Here is a 26,489-nt window from a genome sequence, read left to right as displayed (position 1 = left end):
ATTAAAACCCTATATCCCCATTTCCCCTTATCTTATTCCACTTCACCTGGATGAAATAGTTTTTTCTTAAAACAAACCAAAGTAAGGAATGCTGTGATGTCAGCAAATGTTCAGTATTATCTGAAGGTGAATTCCCAGCCAACAAAACAATGGAAGGCTTCCTCTGTGTTCATTCCACTGGTCTTTGCAGTCACGCATATTATGTGTGTCTTCACCAGCAAAGGACTCAGTAATGCAATAGACCTCATAATTTGGATAAAATATTCAAGCCATTGCCTTCACATTAACCCCTATTCCTAGAAACGCCCTGTTGCCGTCATGCTGGCTTTGGCAGCATCGATCAAGAATAAAAATGAGTGGACTTTCCAGAATAGGTTACTACGACACCCAGCGGCCATTCAGATTAACTGCACAGGCAAAACTTCCAATTATTTTTAAGCCAATCACTACACAGTAATTTCAGGAATTTATTTAAGAGTACCGACTGCAAGCAGAATAAACAAGCAAAAGTTATTCTCCTATGGGAGGGATTCGGCACAGTCACCTCTCTTTCCCCGTCTTGGAAGGTCGGTGATCACGGTGGATTTCGACTCTAGGTTCAGAATAGGGTAACCAGGAAGAAGGCTGTAATTTAGATTATGAAAGGGCTCGGCGCTCAAGTCTGTCGGAAATCTGCGGCACCTCGTTTGTCAGTCTCTGCTCTCTGCTTGATATTTTATTTCTTTATTATTTTTTATTATTCTGTTGGGAGCCGCCCAGAGTGGCTGGGGAAACCCAGCCAGATGGGCGGGATATAAATAATAAAAAAATATTATTATTACTACACTTACCTAGGGAGAGGAAGGACTCTGCGCGTGCTCAGAGGCACGCCTGCGCATTATTACTTCGCGTGACCCGAGGCTGAACCCTGACTATGCAGTTTGTTAAGCCTGATAAACCTTGTACAAAAGAGATGAACTTGTGTTTATTTAATGCGAGCACTCATTCTTTCTACAGGGCTTGCGGAAGCGCTCCTTTGGAAAAAGCGATTCCCCGCGGACCTTCACAGGGGATTTTAACTTCTGCTCTCCATACCGAGAAACAATGAAACAAACAAGGGGCGGGGGGGGGGAACCACCGCGGTGAATGCGAAACGAAAGCATTTGCCTCATTCGTTTAAAGGCAGGCAGGGAGGACTAACATTGGCTGCGCCGTGAGCAAGGACCGCCCCGCATTCGGCGCGGCGGGTTGCGACAATAGAGAGAGAACGTTTACGATGCAAGAGCGACGTTACCTAGATACCGCAATAGCGCCAAGGTTGATCCGGAAAAGGAAGTGCGTGTCTGGTCCCTCCGGCCTCCATTTTGTGAGGTGCTTTTCGGCGGCCTGGCAGAGGTGGGCAATTCGGTCGAGCTGATACGGTTTCGTCCTCTTGCGTCCCTTTGGCCGGCTTTGAGACTCCACCGCCTCCGCCGCCGCCTTCCTCCTCCTCGTCGTCGCCATGACGGACCGCTACACGATCCACAGCCAGTTGGAGCACCTGCAGTCCAAGTACATCGGGACGGGCCACGCGGACACCACCAAGTGGGAGTGGCTGGTGAACCAGCACCGGGACTCGTACTGCTCCTACATGGGCCACTTCGACCTGCTCAACTACTTCGCCATCGCCGAGAACGAGAGCAAGGCCCGCGTCCGCTTCAACCTCATGGAGAAGATGCTGCAGCCGTGCGGGCCGCCCGTCGACAAGCCCGACGAAGCCTGAGCCGCCTGGCGCCCCGCGGGAGAGAAGGGGCGGGAAAGGGCAGCTGGGGCGAGAGAAATTTGGGAAGCGCCGCGACGAGGAGGGCCGACGGGACGCGGCTTCTTCCCTTGCCTGAGGCCGCCTTCTCTGGAACAAACCCTGCCCCTCTGTCCCCTTGGTGCGCTCCCGGGGCCAACTTCCTTTCGAGTCCCAGGCCCCTTCGGAGAGCGCGGCTTGTGAACTTCCCTCAATTCTGCCGCGCACTGTGAGAAGCCCGTCCAGCGCGAGAGACTGAGGCAGGTGCTTCCCCTTGCTCGGAGGCGGCGTGAATTTCTTGGAAGAGGACTGCAGGACTTCTGAAGGCAACGCGTCCCACCCCCCACCCCCCGCCTCACTCTTGATTTTGTAACTTTTTTTTTGGAGGAATTTAGGCAACTCTAATAAATGCCCCACTCCGCCTTCTAATCTGTTTTGTGGTGATTCGTTAATTTATACAAGAGATGTCAGTCAGGCTGTATTTTTAGCAAGTCCCGTTGAACCCAGTGAGGCCCATTCAAGTCAATGGGGCATGCTTGTGAGTAGACCTGCATGGGATTCATCTGTAATGGACTGCACAGAGGTCGCTACAGGGCAAACAAATACCTGCATTTCAAAATGTTGTATGTCAAGTGTGACTGCGAAATTGCTCTCAAATATTTGTGGACACATACAGAAGCAATGGATCTCTCCCCCCCCCCCATACTTTTAGTTGAGGGTGGCTGTTACTCCGCTTCATGCAGGCCTCTCTGAATTACCATTAAAATGACGAGGCTGCACAACATATGTACTGCATATTTTCCACAACCATCACATAAGGTCACCTAGGTTTGATTGGTCTGTTGATTATTTTTCTTTCATTAGTAGCAAAAGCCAGTGATTACATGTAGCTAACCAATATAATGAGGGGGAAAATACATAAATAAAATAAAGGGGGGGGGGGATGTAACGGTGAACAAATGGGAAACACTTGGCTTCAACTTAAAATTACAGCATGTGTGTGTGCATATGACTCCATCGTCCATAACCATTTGCTGCTATTGTATATATGCCAGCTGCAAATATTGAGTCAACTCCCAGGAATTTGATCATGTTTCTTTTATTATTGCATAGTTCGTAAAGTCATACAGGTTTCATGAGACACAGGATACATGTTTATCGGTGAACTAGTTTGCTGGACTCCTGGGCTGTAAAAAGTAAGTGCTCTTATTCAGAGGCAAGGGGCAACATGCCACCCTTATTTTTTGCCCTGTACTGGAACCCTAAAAGCAGTAAAACATTAATTTAGGAGGGCTGTGAAATAAAGCAGATCATATACAATGGTATAAGTTTCTCTTTTCTCTGAAGGTGGACTCTGTTAAGACTGTTTCAAAGTACAGATCAAGACCACTTTGAAATAGTTCAGCTAGAAAACCTTGAGAAACTGATCTATTTTTATACCCCTGATACAGATGCTGGTATACATGGTTATTTTGTATGATTTTGTTTACTAAAATGGATATTGTAGGCCATATGCTGAAGAAATGAGAGTTGCATAAATGGATACAAATAGCAAAATGTCATGTTTACATTAAGGTATCTGGCACTTGCAGTAAGTTTTGTATTTCCACATTTTACAAGCTTATTTCTACTATATAAAAAGTTCTTTGGAACTGTCATTTTTCCTTGACTGGTCTGTTTCTCAACTGTTTTTCATGGCTTTTAAGAGAAAAGATTGGATCACTCAGTGATGTAGTTACTTTGTTTCTTACCCAGGCTCCTTCCCAGAGGGAATAGCAGGTGCTTTTTTCTGCAGTGTTCCACCAGAGGTATCTGCAGCATGCCCTTAAAAATAACAAATCCGTTAACCTCTTTAAAATCCTTTGCAAAAATACATTCTGGGCATAGTCCAGAAAAAGTCAAGCACTGATTTCATTTGTAGAATTACAGTGCATTCCTATACATCGGGGTGGCCAACTCCCGATAGACTGCGATCTACTTTCAAAATTAAAATCTGGCAGTGATCTACCCCCATTTTTTTAGGGGTTCAGGTAAAAGTTGTTGAGCTTTTTAGGGGGAGGGGGGAATGACCCATTTTGGGGGGTTTAGGGACATTTTTGCAGCTCTTCTAAGGGAGGAACAAAAGCAGCCACTAACCTTGATCGCTGGTTTCTAAACTCCACCTTCCCTTCTGTAACAGTAGAGGCCTACGCAGGGAGAGGGGCCAGGGCCGGAAGGGGGCCAGCGATCTACCAAAACGTCACAGGGATCAACCAGTAGATCGTGATTGATGTGTTGGACATCCCTGCTATACATGTTTGCTCAGAAGTAAGTTCCACTGAGTTCAGTGGGGCTTGCTCCCAGGTGAGTATAGGATTGAAGCTTTAAGCATTAAACTTTCATTGCATTTTGAAAATGCTTGACTGTGGTTATTTCCAGTCTTAAGATCACTATGCTAAGGTTTGCTTGGTCAAAGTTTGTAGGTTTTTCCATAACCCAGTTTTAAAATACGAACCAAAGGCAAGAGTATATAACCGAATAATTTTGAATATTAATTTCACTCCAAACCAAATGCTATATCCCTTCTTCTACTGTTTCTAGAATTATTTCTATCCTACTTAGCCCTTTGAGCCCCCAAATAGGTTCTCTAGATAGTTTACATAAATAATCCAAAAAGCAAATTATATTGCATATCAATTAATAAATTATTAGTTCAAAAGTCGTCTATTTGGATCCCTTCCAATCGGGATTCTGGCCTCACCATGGGACTGAAACTGCCTTGGTCGCACTGGTTGATGATCTCCGGTGGGCTAGGGACAAAGGTGAGAGCTGTTTCCTAGTTCTGCTGGATCTCTCAGCGGCCTTTGACACCATCAACCATAACATCCTTCTGGACCGCCTAGAGGAGCTGGGGGCACTGTTATACGGTGGTTCCGCGCCTTTCTCCTGGGCCGTGTCCAGAAAGTGGTGGTAGGGGATGAGTGTTCAGACCCCTGGGCCCTCACTTGTGGGGTGCCTCAGGGTTCCATCCTCTTCCCCATGCTTTTGAATATCTATATGAAGCCCCTGAAGGACCAGGTGTGCAGCCTGGGAGTCATTTTGGACTCACAGCTGTCCATGGAGGCACAGGTTAACTCTGTGTCCAGGGCAGCTGTCTACCAGCTCCACCTGGTACGCAGGCTAAGACCCTACCTGCCCGCGGACTGTCTCGCCAGAGTGGTGCATGCTCTAGTTATCTCCTGCTTGGACTACTGCAACGCGCTCTACGTGGGGCTACCTTTGAAGGTGACCCGGAAACTGCAATTAATCCAGAATGCAGCAGCTAGACTGGTGACTGGGAGTGGCCGCCAGGACCACATAACACCGGTTCTGAGAGATCTGCATTGGCTCCCAGTAAGTTTCCGAGCACGATTCAAAGTGATGGTGCTGACCTTTAAAGCCCTAAATGGCCTCGGTCCTGTATACCTGAAGGAGCGTCTCCACCCCCATCATTCAGCCCAGACATTGAGGTCCAGCTCCGAGGGCCTTCTGGCGGTTCCCTCATTGCGAGAAGTGAGGCTACAGGGAACCAGACAGAGGGCCTTCTCGGTAGTGGCGCCCGCCCTGTGGAACGCCCTCCCATCAGATGTCAAAAAGATAAACAATTACCTGATATTCAGAAGACATCTTAAGGCAGCCCTGTTCAGGGAAGTTTTTAATATGTAACGCTGTACTGTTTTTAACACTTGATTGGGAGCCGCCCAGAGTGGCTGGGGAAACTCAGCCAGATGGGCGGGGTACAAATAATAAATTATTATTATTATTATTATTATTATGCCATCATAAACTACAGAAAACTCACCTACTAAGCCATATGATACTGTTAAAGTAGTTCTAACAGTTACAAAATTGGCTTAACCAGAACAGTAAAGGCATCCATGCAATATGCAACAGCAGCAAAAATGAATCTTTTACAGGGTGGTTTTAACTATAGGGCATACTAGCTAATGAATGTTAAATGCTATGAAATTGTTTAATGTTAAAGTTTGGTGGTACAGTTGAAATAGGAATAATTTCTGTGACCCTCAAATATTTCTGAGCATTAATTAAACATTATTTTTGCTACTTACCTATTACTACTTGGCTTGGATCAGTGCCTTCCTGTGTCTTGTTCTGAAGCAGTGTTCCCACGGCACTTGTTAGGGTTGGTTCTTTTTTGGGAGTTGCTTGCTTGCCCTAGAAAATATGAAGTAAATATATAAAGAACGTGTTAGCATACGTTCATTATGCAGTACAGTTGATTTATCAGATTTGTATCCAAAAAGTTTAAAGAACTTTGGGACTATCATATGTTTATCGTCTCAACAATCCTATGATGTTTAGGTAAAGAGTGGCTGACTACCCAAATATTCTGCAGTGTGGGGCAGGGGGGGGGGGTGGCAGAATTCAAACCAACATTTCTCTGATCCAACACTAAAGGGAAGTTCTCTTTCTGCACATAACTGTGGCATTATGGGAAGTCTTGCTTCTTTTCTCTGGCATTCTGGGAAGTCTCGCTTATAAGCTTTTCTCTGCTTCTGTACACACTGTACAACCTGTTCTAAATACCAAGACATTCCCTCATTTCCCTAGGAAGCTCAGTTCATCTTAAGTTCATGAAAAACACTATGACCTGTTCTTAATGCATAGCTGACCACATCTACGGAACTCGATTATTATATTCTTTCATGTTATGATCAATCATTAGTAATTGTTTTAGTCATGCTATATCAATCATTAGTTATAATTTAATTAGGAGGTTTCATGCCTGGCTAGTTCTGTGCTCCATTTCCCAGCCTTTAATCTATTGGTGATTAATGTCTATATGTAATCCTCGCCTTGTACTTGTGTTAACCAATCAGCAACAAGTTGCTTTGTGTTTGTATCAACCAATCAGCAACAAGCGCACCTGTGGAAATGTTTGTAATATTCAATAAAAGAGAGTTCTCGGGGCTTGCTCCAAGAGACGCCTCTCACATGACACCTGCTACTCGTCTGTCGTGATTTCATTCCAACACAACACTATCCACTACACCACATTGGCCCTTCACTAACTGAAGTTGTGTACAGTGGGACCTTGGCTAATGGGGCCTCCTGCTGCTGGGTTACATATGCTTCAGGTTAAGAACTTTGCTTCAGGATGAGAACGGAAATCGCGCTCCAGCAGCAGGAGGCCCCATTAGCTAAAGTGGTGCTTCAGGTTAAGAACAGTTTCAGGTTAAGAACGGACCTCCGGAACGAATTAAGTACTTAACCCGAGGTACCACTGTATTAGCTGGAGTACTTAGATTCTCCCCAAAACCTCTCATAATTGTCAGCAAGACAAACTGAAGGAGAAAAAACCTTAGAAAATTTGCTTTATGGCAGGTAAAGGTAAAGGACCCCTGGACATTTAAGTCCAGTCAAAGGTGATGGGTGTGGTGCTCATCTCGCTTCAGGCCAAGGGAGCTGATGTTTGCCCACAGACAGCTTTCCAGGTCATGTGGCCAGCATGACTAAACCGCTTCTGGTGCAACGTAACAGTGACGGAAGCCAGAGCACATGGAAATGCCATTTACTTTCCCGCAGCAGCGGTACCTATTTATGTACTTGCACAGGTGTGTTTTCAAACTGCTAGATTGGCAAAAGTTGGAACAGAGCAACGAGAGCTCACTCTGTCGCGGGGATTTGAACCACTGACCTTCCAATTGGCAAGCCCGAGAGGCTCAGTGGTTTAGACCAAAGTGCCACCCACATTCCCTATAGCAACCCTACAGGGACTAAATAATTTATGCATTTTTTAAAAAGGTGAAAACCCTCCAGTCTGTTGGATTAAAATATTTCTGCACATTTTCCTATGGGTTTTTTGTTGTTTGCAAATTCTGGTTTGACTGGTTTATTCATCCATCAGTCTTTTCTATAGCTCAAAAAATGTGACATTTGGAAACATTTTGCATTCTGCTTTTAATGGGAGAAGAGTACTCTAGAACTTTTAGAGTGACGTGGCAAAAATTAGCAGAAAATAAATAATGTTGCAATGAACATGTATTCATTGACCATAATATAATATATGCTTAGGCATGGACCATGACTCATTACTGCCTACACTGATTGGCAGAGGCTCTCTAGGGTTTCAGGTAGGTGATATTCCCAGTCCCAGATGTACATGCCAGGGAATGAATGTGGGACCTTCTGCATGCAAAGCAGACACTCCGCTACTGAACCGCAACCCTTCTCCAGAATTCATGGGAAAGTGAAAGAATTAACGGAGATACATTTGGCAGAGCTCCTCCTTGTTTTTATTATTCTATATAGCCCCTGGAAGAAGGATGGGATAAAAATGTGACTAATGGCTTGAATACAATAAAATTACTTACAGGGGGTGCTTTGGATCCTTTCTGACCTGGAGCAAATGCACGCCTGGCTGCTTGTTCTTTGCAGAAATTGATGTGCCTTTCTGCTGCAGCCTCATTAAACCTTCTCATGCAGTAAGGACACTGAATATAATCTGAATATAACAAAGGAACGGGGGCTATAAAAGCAATTTATATAGTACCTGGGAGACAACATCACTGTTATAAAATATATAAATAATGTGAATATGCCACAATGAGCCAGTTTCCCTTTGTCATCTGAATCCAGGTTCATGGCTTAACTCTCCTGGACAAACCATGAGCTATAAACCACAGGACAGCTTGTGGTTAGGCTGGAGAAAGCTAAAATAAGCCCAGGCTGGGACAACATGCTGAGCCAAACTGTGGTTTAGCTCAGCATTGCACAGTAGCAAAACAACTCAGGAGGAGCAAAGCAGACACAATCTCCTCTCCAGTAGCCTGCACATTCATGCTAAGCCATGCTTTGAATTAGAATGATGTGTGAATCAGGCTTATGCTTGTTATCTTGCAGATGAAGAAATTAGGTTGAGAGAGACTTCCCACTGAAACAGTAGCTGAGTTGAAAATTATTCCCTTGAGTGGAAGTCCAGTATTATCCACTAGCTCTGTTTTAGTTAATTGTTCAAATGACTCTCTGAGTTAGACCCAGACTGCCCTTGGGCAGAATTGTATCTATGGGATGTTCCCACAGGTGAAGGCAGTGAGTATCTCTTCCTCTCTGCAGGAGATTTCTCTGAATCTTTGGCCCCTCTGTGAGCCTGGACCCAACCCTCTATTTTTAGACAAGGATGAACAGCTTCAATGCAAGTAAATAACCTGGATTAATGGTTGGAGGCGGTGGCGGAGGCAGAGGGCGGCCTTCTTTCATAGCTATAGTGGCAAGTTTGGCTGATCGGATTGCATTAATGAAGTCCTCATGTTGTTGTCTCCAATTAGATTTTCTCTCTGGTTGGCTCTGAAAAGGAAATACTTGAATCACATTTTTCAGTCAGAGGGTGCATTAATAGATACATAGTCCTAAACTGTTTTTGAAAAGAGAATTTCAAGAGATGTTAAATGCATTATAATGATGAAACAATAACAAACAATAATAAAGTTTAATTATCTATTAAACACAGGTAATACAGTTCCTTGGTTTTCTTGTGCCAGGTGCAGAAGAGGGGAGATAACTATGAGTGTCACCTCTAACAAATGAGTGGGTAGGAAGGATGGGTTTTGGGGTAGGAGCGTGGTGGATTTAGGTGGGAGCCAAAGCCTGGGCTTGGTGGAAGATTTGAAGAGGGAGGGTATGGCAGCCTGTGCATAGATGGAAAGAGATTAGAGAGCCTGGTGGGTTAGGGTTAGGTAGATGAATTTCTTAATCTTGAATTAAGTAGATGAATTAAGTAGATGAATTTGAATTAAGTAGATGAATTTCTTAATCTTGAGTTGAAGAATCATGGAATCACAATGCTCATCTCTTATTTGAGGCAAGCATAATGTATTCTTAGGATCTTTATTTCTGAACCAGGAAATAGCAATTAAACTAGATGTTAATATGAGCCCCAAATGGATGGTTCCAAAAGCACAGTTTCATAGTGAATGAAGAGGTCTTGGAGGGCTTGTAAAGAGGAAGAAGAAGAAATATGCACTTACTTCCTAGTAGGCAATGTAAGGGAAGCAGAGTCAGAGGGATAGTCTATGACTCAGTGCTACAGTAACTTTTACAGGACATTTCAACCCTATGTATTAGCACAGTCCTTATGTCTGGCAAGTAAGTCACCCCCAACTCTGTTGTGAAATGTCCCTGAACTGATATATTTGAGTCGAGTTGCATGCCTAATTCAAAAATACCTTCAGGGGTGGCTTCCTCTTTACTGTTGGAATGTCAGTTCCCTGCAGTCGCTGTTTCAAGGAATTAAATGGCTTGCGCTTTTTGTTGAAGACTTTCCTGCATATTGGTTCATGTCGTGCCTAAGATGGAAAGACACAGAGAAAGGTCTGCCAAATAAGGGTTGATCAAAATTATGTTATACTGAGCTCTAAATGTAGGGCTCCAGAAATGAAAAATGAAAGGTATGATTATGTCAAGCCTTCTTGATTTAGTGTGCCCAAGCTTTTGGGAGTCAGCAAAGGAGATGATGCCTAACTTGTATGTATATCTAATTACCTGTGTCTGAATTCTATCCTGGACATGGAATAAATGTGGGTACCTAATTTGACTAATCTAGGATCCTTCTGGTTTTCTTAAGTTAAATATTAAAAAGGTAGGTGTGCGTGTTTTCCCTAGCAGAGGTGTAATTATTTGGCTGTAGTGCCAACCAAGTCAAGTGGCTTGCTCACCTTTGATTGGCTCAGGCTGTTGCACCTGTAAGGATATAATCTTGTAAACAGGGATTGTAAAAACTTTTTTTAAAAGAAGCAGCATCAGTTTTTCTTGTTTGGTTTTTGTGCTGGGTCCAATGTAATGCCTTTGTAAAGGCCACATGGCTTGGCAAAAGTCTAGTTTGAGGACAATGTATAAACCACTCTTGACACTTTAAAATGGCCTGAACAAGGGACTTTTAAAACTTGTAACTCTGAATTCCCCTTGCTAATTGCACATCAACTAAGCAGTGAAGGAAGGCGTATGAACGCCTAAGTACCCAGGAGGCCCAAGTTCAAATCCCTACTCAGTCATGAGGTTCACCGTGTCTCCTCAGTCTAACCTACTTCAGAAGGTGGTTGTGAGGACAGAATGGAGTGGGGAGACCCAGGAAAGAGGATACATAAATGTAGTAAATTAAAAAGTAAATGGAGGGGTGGGGACCCAGCTCTTGTGTTTATTCATATTCATGTGGCCCTATCAATTATGTGGTGGCAGCTGCTAAGAAAGAGTGGCAATTAAAGGCATAGCTGTCAACTTTTCCCTTTTGCAAGGAATCCTATTCGGAATAAGGGAATTTCCCTTTAAAAAAGGAAAGCGTTGACAGCTATGATTAAAGGTAGTTTAAATGGGAAGTGAAAATGTAGCAGAAGGTGGCATGGTCACCCAATATTCAAAAGGGTTCCTGAGTACATGAACTTGAATTGGTCCAAACTGCCCAGAGTTAAGGGACTGAGAAACACATTAACATATGTAAAAATGTTGTGAAGGAAACATTGGGAATTGTTTCTAAGATACGTGAGGTATGTGTGGAGCTTCCATTTATTACTGATTTTTCTTCTCTTTGCATTGAATAAAAGGCAGGGATGAGGGATATTTACTGTAAAGACTAACAAGTACTTCCAAGTACTTGCCTGTTGCTATTTCTGCTTTGAATTCCTTAAAAGCTGCAGTCTGTGAAAGCTTCTGCTGTATGGTTAACTTCAGCTGTGAACCAGCCTAAGATTGCTACTGAATTCATTCATTAACAGAGTCATTTTCCATTCTTGTTTGGTCAATTATCTTAAGGTCGCTTTTATGTCATTAAATATATTCAGTGGTTAATTGTCTTGTTTTTACCAGTGCATCCTGTGTAAAATGTCTTCCACAGATTTCACAAGAAAGCAAATTCTGGCTGCTAGCATCTGTGTGAAATGGAAGAATACAAGTTATTACTTACTTATCCAGGGTTTTCTAACATCCAAGAAATCGACACAATCTCATTTTTTCTCTTCCAGTTGTGCTTCCCCTCTTCTCGTGATATTAATCCAACTAATATTGTTTTTAATGTATATGCTGCTACATGCCAATAAATAGCTCTTTATTAAGTTAGAAAAAGAATTAGACATAAAGTCTGCATATGAAAAAAGGTGCTTCCAGAAGGATGTTACAAGGTTAATACTTTGAGTGATGTATTACTTATCATACTCACTGCATGAATGAGGGTAGCTTCCATGACTGTGGTCTGTTCAACATGTTTGACATATTTCTATGAATAGCTTCTGCAAATATCAGCCAGTACAGACAAACATTTACTTAAATGTAATGAAGAGCAGAGAGCCTGTGCAAAACCATTCACTGATAAGTGATAAAAGTTACCTACAGCTCAAAGTAAAAATTGAGAATATTACATACCTACAGCTCCTGCTTTATTCCCAGGAATCACACTCATCTCATAGCGCAGTGATATCAAATTCTGCCTTTAATACTTTTTCAGGGAGACAGGAGCACCAGGTTGTTTACTCTTGCTTATCTAGCTCCTTTACTTGTAAAAGCCCAAGTTAAACGTCATTGGCTGACAGTTAAAACAATTATGACACATGCAACCCCTCCATCATGCAATGATGCACATGAAAACAGAAGTTAAGCTGCTCTGAATACATTTGCTTCCTCTACAAGACAGCTATCAGTGAGTGTTTTAGTAACGGGACACCTTGACTTAAGACAGATGTTCAATAAGGCAGTTGCTTCTTCAGCTACAGAAACTTCTAAAGTAGTTAAAACTAATAGAGGCAAGCTTGAAGTTAGCAGCTTGATTTGCCAAAGTGAACTGTTTACCATTGACCCCGTCCCTCCTTGTTTAGTGGACAGTGATAAAGTGTTGTAGGAACCACAAGATGCTCAGGAAAGGTTCTTTGAGGGAAATGCTGGGAGGCTGGGCTAGCAATGTATAACCATGAGCACTAGATGGAATTTCCATGTTCAGAGGCAGTATATGGATCTGCTAGTGGAAGCCCATGCAAGGACTGCTCCCACAAATCTGTTCTGGAGGTTCAGGAGAATCCCCAAAACAGCGCGCAGGGTGAAGAGAGGGAAATCATTTTGCCAGGCAAGCAGAAATGCCCATAATTTACCGTATTTTTCGTCCCATAGGACGCACCTAGTTTTTTTTGGGGGGGGGGAATAAAGAAAAAAATATATTCCCCCCCCCCCAGGCACGGGGCTGGCACGGGGGAAGCCCGAGCTTCCCCCGACCCCAGCCCCCAGAAGAGCCTGCTATCCGCAAGCCTAGGGAGCTGCGTCAGTCTCCCCAGGCTTGCGGACAGCTGTGCGAAGCCCGGGCGCGCTGAGGCTTCCTAATGCAGGCAGCTCTGTGCAACCTCCGGAGCCCGGCGCAGCTTGGCGCCGGGCTCTGGAGGGTCGCACAGAGCTGCGCGGACCCCGGGAGGGCAGGCAGCTCTGCGTGACCCTCCGGAGGCCGGCACGGCTTGGCACCGGGCTCTGGAGCGATGCGCAGACCTGCACGGAGCCCGGGAGGGGCAGGCAGCTCTGCGCGACCCTCCGGAGGCCGGCGCGGCTTGGTCTCTCGCTCTCCAGGCTTCAGCAAAAGCCTGTATTCGCCCCATAGGACGCACCTACATATCCCCTTTATTTTTGGAAGGGAAAAAGTGCGTCCTATAGGGCGAAAAATACGGTATCTCTTTAGTGCTATGTTGAAGCCTACCATTTGACTCATGGCCTGATACTTTAACATGAGGTTCTTAAGATAACACCCTGCCTCTCCAATCGCAGGAGTTGATTTTCTCTTGAACACCATTCCTGTAAGCAGCAACACAGAAGTATTAACTTAAACGTTAAACCAAGTTTTGAAAGTCTAATTGTTATAATGAAAGCAGACAAAAGTGACTAGTAAAGAGATTTTACTATAGAGGAGTTTGCCCATCTTAACAAATGCCTGCCAACACTTCCATAGGAGAAAAATATTACAGCAATTTTATTTCAGTGGTACCCAAAAATGATTTTGCATGTAACCAGATGCCGGTAAGTGACTATCTGAATTCAAAAAGTCATTATCTTAAACTTTGCTGTTGTCAGGTTGAAGACAGAAGTTCCAAAAGGTATCAGCAAAGAGTATGGTAGCTGAGTGTCCTTAACACGAAGCAATTGTTTTTCATTATGACAGCTTGAGCCCTTGAATATTCTGTTTCAGGTTGAGCAGCTCTTTCTCTTGCCTCGTCTTCTCTTGCTTGAAGGCCAATCTGTTTGCTTTCTTCTCCATTCTGCGTTCCTACACAGATAAACCATTTATTTACATTTCAACAAAGAAGTTCCCAAAGCAGTTTCCTTAATAAAATAGTATGCAGCCTCTGCAGCCTCTCACATGCTCTCCAGTCATCTGTGGAAGACCCTCCAGCCCTCCCAAACAGTTTTTGAGGGATGTGCAGGGAGAAGGAGGAACGTGAAGCCCCTTCCAGAGCAGAAATCCATTCTGTTTGTGCACAGGCAGCATTGGATACAACCCAAATGCACCCTCCACAAGCTTTGGAGAGCACCACATTGGCTATTCCATGCTACAAATGCTGCAGAAAGGCATCTCATAAGAAAAGCTAGTTTATTTCTATTGTTATCACTAGTAACATGTAGAGAGTTTGGAATGAAGCGACCGATTTACCAATCCTTTCAACTATATACATGTCAGTTTTTGTGTTCTTTCTGGGCTGCACTTTAAAATTTATTGTACTGGTCACAAAGAATGCAAAGATTCTTGCAAGCAGCCAGCTGCTACGAGCAAAGATCTGTAAAAAAATTAGCATAAATCCAAAACTGGTATTAGCAATCAAAATGGAACGAAGGAACTTCTGCCCCCTCCTAAACCCATACAGAGAAACACCATTAGAACAAAGCATCTTTTCCCAATCAGATGAAGATTAACAATTGATAAGGATCTAATATAGAGCATGACAGTGTCACCTTCTGATTAAGTTACATTTACCTACTCCCTTCTGAGTAGGTGATCACCTTCTGATCAGGACCAGTGTCACTGTGGTGCTCAGTGTACATTGCCCTCTGCACCCTTTATTTCACAACAACAATTTAGCATATTGTAAAAGGACAGAAGTCAAAAGACATATATGCTGCAGAAATACGCCTGCATACACCTAATATGGTCTCAGTCTGTTGGTGCTTATTTATGGGAGACAACCTGGAAACAGTGAAGTTACCCGGGTTCATGTTCAAAAGTTAGGATGTAAATGGCTCTGGTTCAAGTTAAAACTGACCAACTACTTTAGTGAAAGTGACAATCAGATAAATGCACATTTCAGTATTTACTGAAAAATGTGAAAGAAGCCTACCTTTCGTTCCTCTTTGATAGCTTGTTTTCTAGCTTTCCGGTCTTCTTTACTCTCATTTTTGCATCGTGGTTGCGTGGCTACTCTTGGCAGGTCACTGTCGTTAATCATTTCCATGCGTTCGGCCTGCTTAGCTGTAAGTCCTCTTCCGGGCAAAACACCCAGAGGGATTCCTGTCTTACTTGACACTTCAATTGGTTTGGGCTGAAAAGTAAATACATACAAACAAACTAACAAATGTGGTTTCCCCCCCCACCCCTTGCTATACTTTTTCATGTCATGTATAAGCCAACAATAACATTGTGGCTTTCTTCCCCAATCAGCCCAGTCCAAAGTTCATTACAGCAGAACCTATAGGCCCTAAGTGTCAAATCAATGCTCAGTCAAAGCAGAATTTATAACCTCGCTGGGGGGGGGGGGGGAATGTCTGTTTGGCTATGATTAAATAATAAAAAAAATGTATTCTTGTTCTGTTGCAATATTTATTAAATGGCTTCCTTATACTTGTTGAAAATCTTTGGCAGATTACATAGAAATTACTTGAAACTGTGCATGCATGTTTAGTATTTAAAGCAGAGAATAGTGATAATTTTTTAGCTTCCGATTTCCAGGTAAAACAAGTTACTAAGAACTTGTTTTCTGTGAGAGCAATAAATGCAAAAATATTTAATACTGCTGAAAGGAAGAGAGAAAAGACACCAACCAGTTTATGCTGGATCACTTTTGAGTAATGACAAACAGGTCTGAAGAACACTTACAATTATCCCAAAACACGTAAGCTTATGACCACACATGCTATTGGGATAGGGAACCAAAGAACTACACAACTAGTTATGACCCAGAGACAATCATCTACACAACCCAGAGACAATCATCTTCCATGCCACATGGCTTTTAATTTCAAAAGCCATTTTCAAGATGGTAAGGCTTGCTATTTTATTTTTCCTTTAAAGCAAAAAAATCACACTAGGCATGCTGAAATTCTTGGATGTGCCTATTACTGGTCAAAATTCTTAAAATGATATAATATAGAAACTTCAATTTACCTTTTGAGGAACCTCAATAAGTTTTGGATGATTGTATAAGTTTGAATAGGTACCTTAAGGAGGAAAAAAAGAGACACAAGTTTGAGTAATCAATCAGTTACTGCCCCAGTTATGATTTTAAAACTTTTGTTATAGACCAAACTATTAATAATTTCTTATTCATTGGCCTTTTTCGTTAATAGTTACTGTGTGTGCTAGTTTGACACACAAGAAGCAGTAGTATAATCCCTGCATTTTTTAGCCATGGGGGGGGGGGGGGGACATGTAGCTCTAGACACTAACTCAGAATGGATTCGCAATCCCACTTTTCTTTGGGTTCTTCAATAACCAAAGCTGCAATTTCTTCTATCTCATCTTCTTCCTCACTGGGGAGCAGCTTTGAATCTTCTTTGATTTCGAGACCTTCAAGCTTGACACAGCTTTTGGAGAAAAATAAAAGATTCATGAAGGCATATTAAAAACATTTTAAATTTAAATTTAAAACTGCCTCTAGCTGCTCTTCCATTGATCAGTATCCCTTAGAGCAGTGGTGGCTAATTTATGCTCTCCACACTTTGTTGGACACCAGAATTCATCAGCCAGCATGGTCAATGGCCAGGGATAACGCAAGTTGCAATCTGGCAACAACTGGTATGGCAGAAAATGGTAGATATACATTATACTTTTGAAAGGTGTAATTTGGCAAAGGAGTTCCTCTTAATTGTGAATCACAACAAAATACATTTTATTTGCACAGTATCAGCAGGCATTCCAACTGCATAAAAGCTAAATATTTTTCTCTTAGTACAGCCTATGTTGTTTGCTGCATACCCAGTTGTATATAATTAAAGTATTTATTTATTTTTCATAAAATGTATATACTGATTGTTAAACCCCGCTGAAGTATATTTCCTCCTCCTTTTCCTTCAATCAGATACTTGACAGGACATCACAATTGCCTCTTCCGTATCCGACACACACACTTTATAATTGCTGCTAGAGGCAGAGAATGTTGATTACCCTGAGTCAATATGAATACATGCATCAAGCCAAACATTTTGCCATCAATAGCTATATATTTAAAGGACTTTGGCTTTCCTCTTCTAACATAGCAATTGATCATCGGTAACAGCAGTCAAGCATGAATATAAACAAGAGATCCAACTGAGCTCTTCCCCCATGAACCAGATAAACCACAACCAAATTAAACAATTAGAGAAATATAGTGTTTTTCATGACAGTGCCTTTAAATAAAAATTACTCAGCTTTCAATGTAGTCTCTGGAAATTAATCAGTAAACAGAATACATAAACACTAAACCAGCAAAGACGCTTCCCTTCCTAGGATAAAATGGGAAAGCTGAAGCTGGGAGCTAAGGCTATCTATGTGAGTCGTCATCTTTGGACTCAGAACATCCCCTCCCCAGGAGGCTTCCCTAGTGCTCATGCAACTGTCCTTTTCGTGCTACACAATGGCCTTTTTGATTAGCCTTTAAAAAAAATAAATCATTTTTTAAAAATGGCCTTTTAATTGTTTTGATTGTAGCTTGTGTCCAACATTTGTAAATCACCCTGATGTCGAAAGGTTCTATAGAAATTCTTTTAACTAACACCAAGAAATCAGACAGCTGGGACATTCTACATACTTCTTTGCCTTCTCTCTGTAGTAGTCATTCAAGACTTCCTGTAACCGCGTACTGTCGCTGTGAATGAAACCTTCCAATTCAGCATTATCCAGTGCTCCAATTTCATCATCGTCGAACTGCTCAAAGAACTAAAAGAACATAAAACACACAACACTCAATCTGAAAGTATCTGGAACTAATTATATAACTACAGTAACAAATCTGAACCACACAGGGAGAGGAATTCGAGTTTTGAGAACAATTGTTTTCATTCTCCTAATTTCCTTCTCCTTTATGTAAAAACGAATACAAATTTATTTGCTACCCTGCTGATTGACAATAACATATCTGCGGTTCAGAATAAATGTTACTCGATACTGAACAAAAATATGTAAGGTACATATTACAGGGTATGATTGTTTAGCAGTTAGCTGTCTTTCTATCATTGGAAAAATAATAAGTAGCCATTTACACAGGGCTTTGATCTGCCTGTATCAGAATCAGAGTTTGAGTGGGGGAATATTTGCCAACAACCCTTTAAGCGTCACCAGAATCATTACCGTTAGGTTACCTCACCTTCTCAAATCTCTCATCCAAAAGGCTCAACTGTTCATTCCTTCTCATTACTGAAGAAGTCATGGAGTATTCTGTGAAACGGCTCTTGGTCTCTTCTTGCATGAAAAGAAATTCTTTCATTTCTCCTTTAATCTCACTGTCATCTGACAAAGGACCCTCCGAATCCACATCACTCTGGGTGCCTTCTCCATCCTCTTCCTCCATGTCCTCCCATTCATCTTCATCTCCAGACTGCCTAGGAAGAGCAGCCAAAAAGAAAATGAAACCCAGCTATCTCATTTTTAAAAAAAGAAGTATTAAATAATTTCTATCTTGCTCTTTAGCCAAAATGGCTCCCAGGATGGCATTTGAAAAAGAGGTAGAAAGTGTGCCTTCAGGCTTACAATAAAAAGCCAAAGCATAGAAGGAAAGGAGATGGGAAAGGAGGTCGAAAAGCAAACTCTTACAGTTTTTATAACAACCACATGTAAACATAGCTTGAAGGAATGGCTGCTGTAAGGCAACAGCTGAGGGGAAGGGGGCTGAAGCCACTTGGTTTCTCTGCAGCTGCAACTGCAGCTGATTATTATTGTCTAGAAGGCTGTCAGGGGCCGGCAGCAAACATACATGACTGCCTCACCGCTATGGAAAGTAAACACAGGTGGGTCAGAGGTGATGATGGACAGAACTCGTGGGTGCCTATGCTGCTTCTGCCAGCATAGAACAAGGCAGAAAGGTGGGAAAAGAGAGGCAGCTGCAGCAGCATTGATTCTAGGAGGCACCCTATTCCGTTTGCCTCAGTGTCACAGGCAATGATGGACTGGCACTGTGAGAAACAGTAAGGAGAGGACAGGATAGTTGGGCCAACTTTAGAGAGAAGAAGCTAGAGAGATTTGAGAAACAATGTAAATGGTTGGAGGAGGATGAATGTATTGTTTGTTTCGCCAGAAGCCCTAAAAATGAGAAGAGTCTTAAGCCTTCCTTGGTAAAGAAATAAAGTGCTCAATAGGTCTACCCTAAATTGAAGGTGGTACACTTGAGCTTCTGATGGCTCTCTATCAGGCTGCTTCTCTTCCTCCTCACCTCATTTCTTTTTGGACTTCTTGTCTAACCAGGTCATAGGTCATTATTTTTCTTATTTTACAGTTAAATAGCTGATGAGGTGCTGATTTTCAGACTCTGAAAAGTATCTCTATGAAAAGGAGCATGAAGATAGTTCCTTAGCAACGTTTTGCCCAGTGGCAAAATGCAAAACAAAGAACAGAAAGGCAACGAAGGACAGTAATACTTTTTCCATTCCATTACCAACAAGCTTCCTTTTCCTGCTCTGTGCTTCCTTGATTATTAGCCCTTAAAATGAAGTCATCATCAAGAAGATTATCAGGATTGTCGAAATCAAAGTCATCGTCAAGTGCCGCAACAATGTCAGGATCAAAATCCAGCCTAGGCCCTAAAGATAGATAAAATAACACCTTATAAATGAGTTATGACAAGCCATTTCTCAGAAAGTGTCAGAGCTGAACAGCCAGTTTGCTGTAAACACCAGTCTTTAGCCAAGCATAGAAAACCATTCATTGTGGCTGTTCCCTTTATAGAATTCCCTTCTATGGCAGACTCAAACCTGAGTACCTTTTAGAAGGGTTGCAAGACGCCCCCACCTGAATGGGAAGGCTTTCAGGGCCCAGAGCTAATTTAGAAAAGGGTGAGAAAATTTAGATTACGGTAATTAATTTTTACTGTGAGGAGTTGTGTCGCAGCATCTGCTTTTGTTTTCAAATTACTTTTTTTAAAAAATTCAATAAGTGATTGTGCTATATTTAAACAGGCTGCTGCCAAATTCTTTTCAAAATACAAAGAAAGCTGATGAAATTGTTATTAGTACACAACTTAAAAAAACAAACAAACCCAAAACTAGCCTGCATTTCAGGGTAAGTAACTTATGGTACAACTCTATTCTCATACAGTTTACAAGAGTTTTCCCCCTGCTGTCTGTGGACAAATGCCGGCTCCCTCGGCCTGAAGCAAGGTGAGTGCTGCACCCCATAGTCACCTTTTTGACTTTTTACCTTTTACCTATTCCCCACCATACGTGAATAGAAGAATGAGTATGATGGCCAACTTGAGGTGGAAACAACACACATATAAAAAATGTTCTGACAGTGTTTTTTTTTAAATAAAAAAATACACTGAATTTTCCACGAGGCTCACCATCGCCATCTAGTCTCATATTGTATATTGCACTTAAAAAACACTTAAAATGTTTTATTTGCAGCTGTATAGCTGAGTCCTATGTCAAACTTTGAGGTCATCCACTAAAATCAATGGACAAGTCCAATAATCTCAATGGGTCTATTCTGAGTATTTACAAAACTGAAATAAAAGTTGTCTCATTTTCCCCGTTTCCATAAGACTTACTTCCAGCATGGCAGAACCATGCATCATGCAAAAACATTTATCTGCTCTGCATAATTGATGCCAATTTGATTCTGAATGAAGAATAAAGAAATCTATGCAATCCCAAAGCACCTAGAAAATAGTTTTACCTCCTATTTTCTATTAGACCACATAGTGTTGCTGCTGCTGCTAATATAGAAATTCTGCAGAAATTCTGCAGAAAGGAGATGCAGCTTCAAGCATTCTGTAATAATAGATGCTATGACAGACAGACTGCTTAAGCCTATACTTTGGAAGCCACTTTCTAGAGAGTATCCTCCATTTAACATAGTATATCTTCTTAGTAAATATGGACCAGACTGCAGTGTAAATTTAGTACCTGAAATGGGAGCAGCTTTGTTTAACAATCCCACATCCTCTTCAAATTCTGATGCAAACACTGATGAGGGCAAGTTAATGGTGGGGGCCTAAAAAGCAAAAAGAACAAAACAGCAGTCATTCTCCCCCCCCCCCAAAAAAAATTACTCAAGACACAAAAACCACCAAATATTACTACTGTTTTAAAAAAATATTTGCCTCTTTCTTCTGAAATTGGAGACACAGCACATGTATGTTCATTCCCCCCCCCACAGTGGACTAGTATCTGTAAGAATTTCTTCTACATAGGCTTCTCTGGAGTGCAAGCTGACAAGCAAGGCTGCTGGAATCCAAAATCCTGCTTATAAGTAACTTCTAGAAAATGTCCCAGGTTGTTGTTTTTTTGTGGATGCACAAACTATGATGTTATGGCAGTATGTTCCATCACCAGTAGCCAACTTATTAATTGATACATGTTGGGTAAAAATATTCCCTACACACCTCTAATCCTTCCAGATGGCTGCCAAAGAGACATACAGCACTCCCCCCCCCCCCCGTCTCATAGGTTGAAAAGGGCTTCTATAAATCTGCTTGACAGAAACTGAATTTAAAAATTACAAAACTTTGTCATTTGTGTTATTAGCTACTATTATTACAGACTTATTCACACCAATAGTAGTTAAAAAGCCATGTTAGTCCATTGTAACAAAATTCACAGAATCAATCAGTGAAAGAGGCAGTTGCATTTTTGTTCTCATTGCTACAGTACATTGCTTTTGAGCGTAGTTCTTTGTGGCAAGGCTGATTACAAAACAAACTGATGATAATGCTTAGTAACATTTATATTCTGGGAGAAACGTGTGGCTGAGGTTATAATGTAACCTAAAAGACCAGAAGCCTGGCTCTGTGACTTTGTGATGGTCACAAAACACTTACAGCTGCCTTAGTAACAGTTGCTAAGGAGGGAGGTTTCAAGATGACTGTCTGAAAATGACTAGTGGGAGAAGCTCCCTTTGTTTATAGATGGACCAGGTGTAGAATAAAATGCAATTTGCTTCCATCAAGGGGTCCATAAATTCAACTGCCTGTTAGAATTTGTTCATGTAGAATCACTGACTAGTCCCTGAAAGAAGACAGACAGGTAAGGCTTCCCTGAAAGCGGCAAGGAAACGAGTGGTCAGAAGGCTCTGGCTGGAGACAGAACAAAAGGCCAATCTGTCAGCTGGCTGCCAACTAGAGGAGAGCAGAGCTCAGCTTGGAAAGTAATGCTGGCAGTCTGTGAGAAAACTGCTGGGAAATGAACTGGCAGCTGGGGAGAGCACAAAGGCATGCTCTGAGGTAGTGGTGAAGCTTCAAGTAGGCACCAAAATCCAGAACCAGAGGGTTTCAAGATGAGCTCTTGACTAGAGGGTGAATTTCAGCAAACATCTGAACTATTCTAGAAGTCAACATGAAGAAGTCTGCTGCTCAGCATCAGTTCCTCCTTATGGCTGCCTGGTGTGAAGGTCAAGCAAATCGGGTCCCAGGGAAAAACTGCTGGGGGCTTATCTGGCTGCAAAAAACCCTCTTAGATGTTAGGAACTGTAGCAGCAGATACCCTGGTTAACTGCAAACTGTACACTTAATAAATTGCATCCTACCATCTGAAAAGCAACACTTTCCCCCTTTTTATGTAAATAATTCACTTAACAAAAAATCAAGTTTGTTCATCTGTCTCTAATTGTGTTGTCAATCCCATGTCTATGTCATAGGAAGCAGGCTCCTGGGTTTCTTCAAGACAGAGGATTTATTTTGGCAGCAGTGGTTAAAGGTTTTATAGTGAATGCAACATTTGTTAAGGCCTACCTGAGAACTTTATTAGGTATTACGGTAGGAAGTTCCATAGACTGAAGCCTCAAAGATTTCAAAAACAACAACATAGGTGTGATATCCGCAATGTATCATCACAACATCTATTAAGTTAGATGTTTTCAGAATACTTTATTTAATAATTTCAATCCTGCCTTTTTAAAAAAATAACTTTTTAAAATCATGACTTCTTTGCTGAATCTCCTTTTGAGAGTACCATGACAAGTATATTGTGTACTTACTGGAATTTGCTGAATTTCCTCTTGTACATCTCCTTCTGTGGTCACAACAATCCTGCCTTGTTGACTGGGTATGCTTGATGGAACGAGCTCAGAAGGTCCAGAAGCTTCTTTGAGATGTTGCAGGTAGTCATAATCATCATCAAAGAATACTCCATATTTCCTCTGTTCCTCTCTTCTTTTTTCATCAACCCCCTAAAGGTATTTTTTTAAAGGAAGAGGTCCCAAATTTATTTATTTGTGTAATAATTCCAGTTATGAATCACTTCCTATGAAACATTTCTAAGCAGTTTAACAATAAAAGCATCTGCCCAGTATTTTTGCTGAACATAGATTACGAGGAAGCAAATATTTCAGGGAGAAAGCAGGCACTTTGGATACAGTAACTTTCTAAACACTTTTTATGAAGTGTGTGAACACAGATTTTAGCATTCCCTCACCTCCAAATAGCCCAATTAGATTTTTCTTTGAACTATACTTCCTTGAAAACTACAGAGTGTTGTATGTATGCCACATGGTTTCAAAATGCAAAAATTGTAATGCAAATAAGTGCTAGGGAATTATTACACATTATTACAAACCCCAAAACTTCAAGGCTGAAATAATTTCTGGCTCAATTCTCTGAAAAGTAAAAGCTCAGCCACTTTCCTACAACACTGTATTTTATAACCACCTTCTGTGCAGGTAGCAGAACTCTTTGGGGTGCAGTGTCATCTGCTGCCAAGGGGTCCCTCTGACTTCTGTGTACTAGATGAAAGGTTACAGCTTTTTTCTTTTCTATGAAGGGTTTCTTCCGCCTGTGAGGCTGCAAAACAAAGTAAAGATACTTAAGAATGATCCATAATTGACAATTTTTCTGCCTAAATATATGGACTGCATTTGACTGAAACTTCCAATAACTTTTACAAGAATCTAAAATTGAAAAGCAAAGCAAATTAGTCAAAAGTTGTTTGGTTTATAGGCTTACCCACTGATCTGGTGCCTGTAGACACACATGCACTCGGCACCCTCATGATATCATTTCCCTGCTGGCTTGAAATAAGCATTCTGCTGTTGTCAAGAGATTAGGCTGTGGTGTGTACTTGCCTGCATGGAGTATGTGTGTGGTACCCAGGAAAGTTTTGCTGGCTTTCAAAACTGGCAATCCCTAGGTTAACAAACACACACTTGCAGCAGTCAACATTTATGCACTTGTTTTATGTCTCTGACATGGGCTTACAGATCTCAGCTTCTTGTAGGAGAGATCCTGATTGTTCCAAATACCTTTTGCCTGGTGGGTAAGAAAGCCAGAGCAGGCCCAACCATGAGGCAGGGTGAGGTGGCTGCCTCAGGCGGCACCCCCCAAGGGGCAGCATGCCGGTTCTGCCAACCAGCTTTGTTGCTGGTCTCTCCGCTGGGTCAACAAAAGGGGAGGCGTTCTGCCACCCAGCACTGCCACCAGGCAGGGTTGAGATCTCCCTGCCTGGTAGTGTGGCAGGAGAAGCCGGTGCAAAACCTCTTTGCTGGGTAGGAGCAGGGGATGTGGAATCTCGCCCTGCTGCTTGGCGGGTGAGACTCCGCAAGGAGAAGCTCTTACAGAGCTCTTACACTCCATTGAAGGGTGGCAGTGGCGCATTTCACCTCAGGTGCCTTAACGCCTTGGGGTACCCATGAGGAAAGCAAAACAAATATGTTTCTTCGTTTGTTGTGCAAGCAAATATCAAGATTACAAAAGTGATATTTGAGAGACCTTGACTGTGTACACGGCATACATTTAAAGCACATCTCCCCAGGAATTTTGTGAAGTGTAGCTTTGCTGGGAATTGTAGCGTGTTGAGGGTCAGCTACAGCTCCCAGAGATGAGGGGAAATGCACTTCACACGTATGGCACGTATGTAGCCCGTGCCATCTGCCTTCATTTCTGCCCCACTGTTATGCCTACTCAATCCCCCCACAACTGCTAAGAAAAGGCCACTGTGGCTTAGGTCTCCAGCCCCGTCCCGGCAGGGAAGAGGCCGGAGGAACAACAGCACAACTTCTCCCGAGGCTGCCAGCGCGACCCCGCGAGGAGGCGCGTCATGCTCAGAGCGCGCGCGCAGGCTCCTCCTCCTCAAGCCGCCTTCACCTGCCCAGCCACCTACCATGGCGCGAGGACACGGACGTCGCGGTCGTCACCCACGGAACGCTCCAAGACCCCTCAGCACGCGACTTTTTAAAAACCAGCACAGCAGCTGCCCGTGCCCACTCTGCTTCACGTGCTTCCGGCTCCGGCGTCGCTCTGGTTTCCCCTCTCTATGGCGTCCGTTTATCCGCCATCGTTAGAACATACCAATTCATACTAGGCTGCTCAGAAAGAGGGGGGCAGTGGGAGAACCCACTCTACTTCTACTTCATTTGAATAGCACTGATGTAGAAATACTTATCGTTAAGAGAAAAAGTTGCCGTGTCTGCTACTGTACGAAGTTACACGGAGTAAAAAAACAAAAAACCACCCCCGGCAAAAGAGTTCAATGGTGTTGACCCTATTTGCCAGGCGGAAGTGCTGGTGGGAAACGGAGCGGCACTGGAGCTCTGGAACAAATGAAATGCCCCGCTCTTGGCCGTGAGTCTCTATGGTATCAAAGTGATGTCACTCTATCCCACGGCATCTCAGTGGTGAAACCTCAGCTTATTGGGAGATCTGTGTGCCTGAAGTAATAGGGGCAAATGAATGTATACAGTGGTTGCATGTACAGTATACGGAAAGCACCAATGTGTATTGCAATGCCGTGTGACTTCATTTTTGCGGCATCATCTTTCGTGTGCTACAATCTATTTTATCTTAGGGGCGATATGAACCTTTCTTTCACCATAGAGAGAATTCAGGGACAGGGTGACACATTTTAGCCCCCCACCCCACCATTGCAGAAATTAGGATATATTTATTTCTGCCTTTCCTTCTTGTTTGCTTAAATTAAAGTGATAGCTCAGGAATTGTCTGTTTTGCTTTTATTGCTGTGTCAGGAGCTTTGTTTATTGATGCATGCATGTAAATTCTGTAAATAAATGCTTTATGCACAATCATGTCAAGGCAATGTATAATAAAAACAGGAACACGGGCACACATACACACAAATCCATCGATAGATTTTTTTAAAAAACAACCCTAAAACAATGCAAAATAGACACTCCTGGCAAAGACCCATTTACCCAGCTGGGAAAGCCTGTGTGAACAAAAATCTTACCTGTTATTTTTTGACAGGAAAGCTATTCCACAGAACAGGGGCAGCCACACTGAAAGCAGTGCTCCAGATTACTGTGGGGCAGGCTTCTGAGATCTTTGGAACTTGCAGAAGAAACTCCTTCAGAATACAGTGATCTATTATTCTACTGGGCATTTAAGGAGTA

At 42.4% G+C, this 26,489-nt stretch overlaps 3 protein-coding genes across 3 annotated transcripts; 1 reads left to right on the top strand and 2 right to left on the bottom strand.

Moving 5' to 3' along the window:
* The first annotated feature begins 1,129 nt into the window (after positions 1-1,129).
* Positions 1,130-2,185, top strand: SF3B5 (splicing factor 3b subunit 5). The gene has a single exon (XM_080998603.1). It carries the CDS (start codon positions 1,481-1,483, stop codon positions 1,739-1,741), a length of 261 nt encoding a protein of 86 aa, XP_080854729.1. The 5' UTR covers positions 1,130-1,480; the 3' UTR covers positions 1,742-2,185.
* Positions 2,186-2,839: 654 nt separating this feature from the next.
* ZC2HC1B (zinc finger C2HC-type containing 1B) lies at positions 2,840-12,824 on the bottom strand. Its single transcript, XM_080998595.1, has 8 exons — positions 12,146-12,824; positions 11,591-11,655; positions 9,961-10,080; positions 8,944-9,082; positions 8,110-8,240; positions 5,845-5,950; positions 3,508-3,580; positions 2,840-3,018 (listed from the first exon to the last, which is right to left on the bottom strand). Exons 1-8 carry the CDS (start codon positions 12,180-12,182, stop codon positions 2,994-2,996), a joined length of 696 nt encoding a protein of 231 aa, XP_080854721.1. The 5' UTR covers positions 12,183-12,824; the 3' UTR covers positions 2,840-2,993.
* An 809-nt stretch (positions 12,825-13,633) lies between these two features.
* LTV1 (LTV1 ribosome biogenesis factor) lies at positions 13,634-25,403 on the bottom strand. Its single transcript, XM_080998574.1, has 11 exons — positions 25,244-25,403; positions 23,797-23,928; positions 23,127-23,318; positions 21,059-21,146; positions 19,591-19,735; positions 18,307-18,541; positions 17,752-17,879; positions 16,410-16,546; positions 16,128-16,180; positions 15,085-15,285; positions 13,634-14,018 (listed from the first exon to the last, which is right to left on the bottom strand). Exons 1-11 carry the CDS (start codon positions 25,244-25,246, stop codon positions 13,905-13,907), a joined length of 1,428 nt encoding a protein of 475 aa, XP_080854700.1. The 5' UTR covers positions 25,247-25,403; the 3' UTR covers positions 13,634-13,904.
* Positions 25,404-26,489: the final 1,086 nt, after the last annotated feature.

Source organism: Podarcis pityusensis, assembly GCF_964106645.2.
Source record: "Podarcis pityusensis genome assembly, chromosome: 3".
NCBI lineage: Eukaryota > Metazoa > Chordata > Lepidosauria > Squamata > Lacertidae > Podarcis > Podarcis pityusensis.
This window is presented reverse-complemented; position numbering and strand designations above follow the sequence as displayed.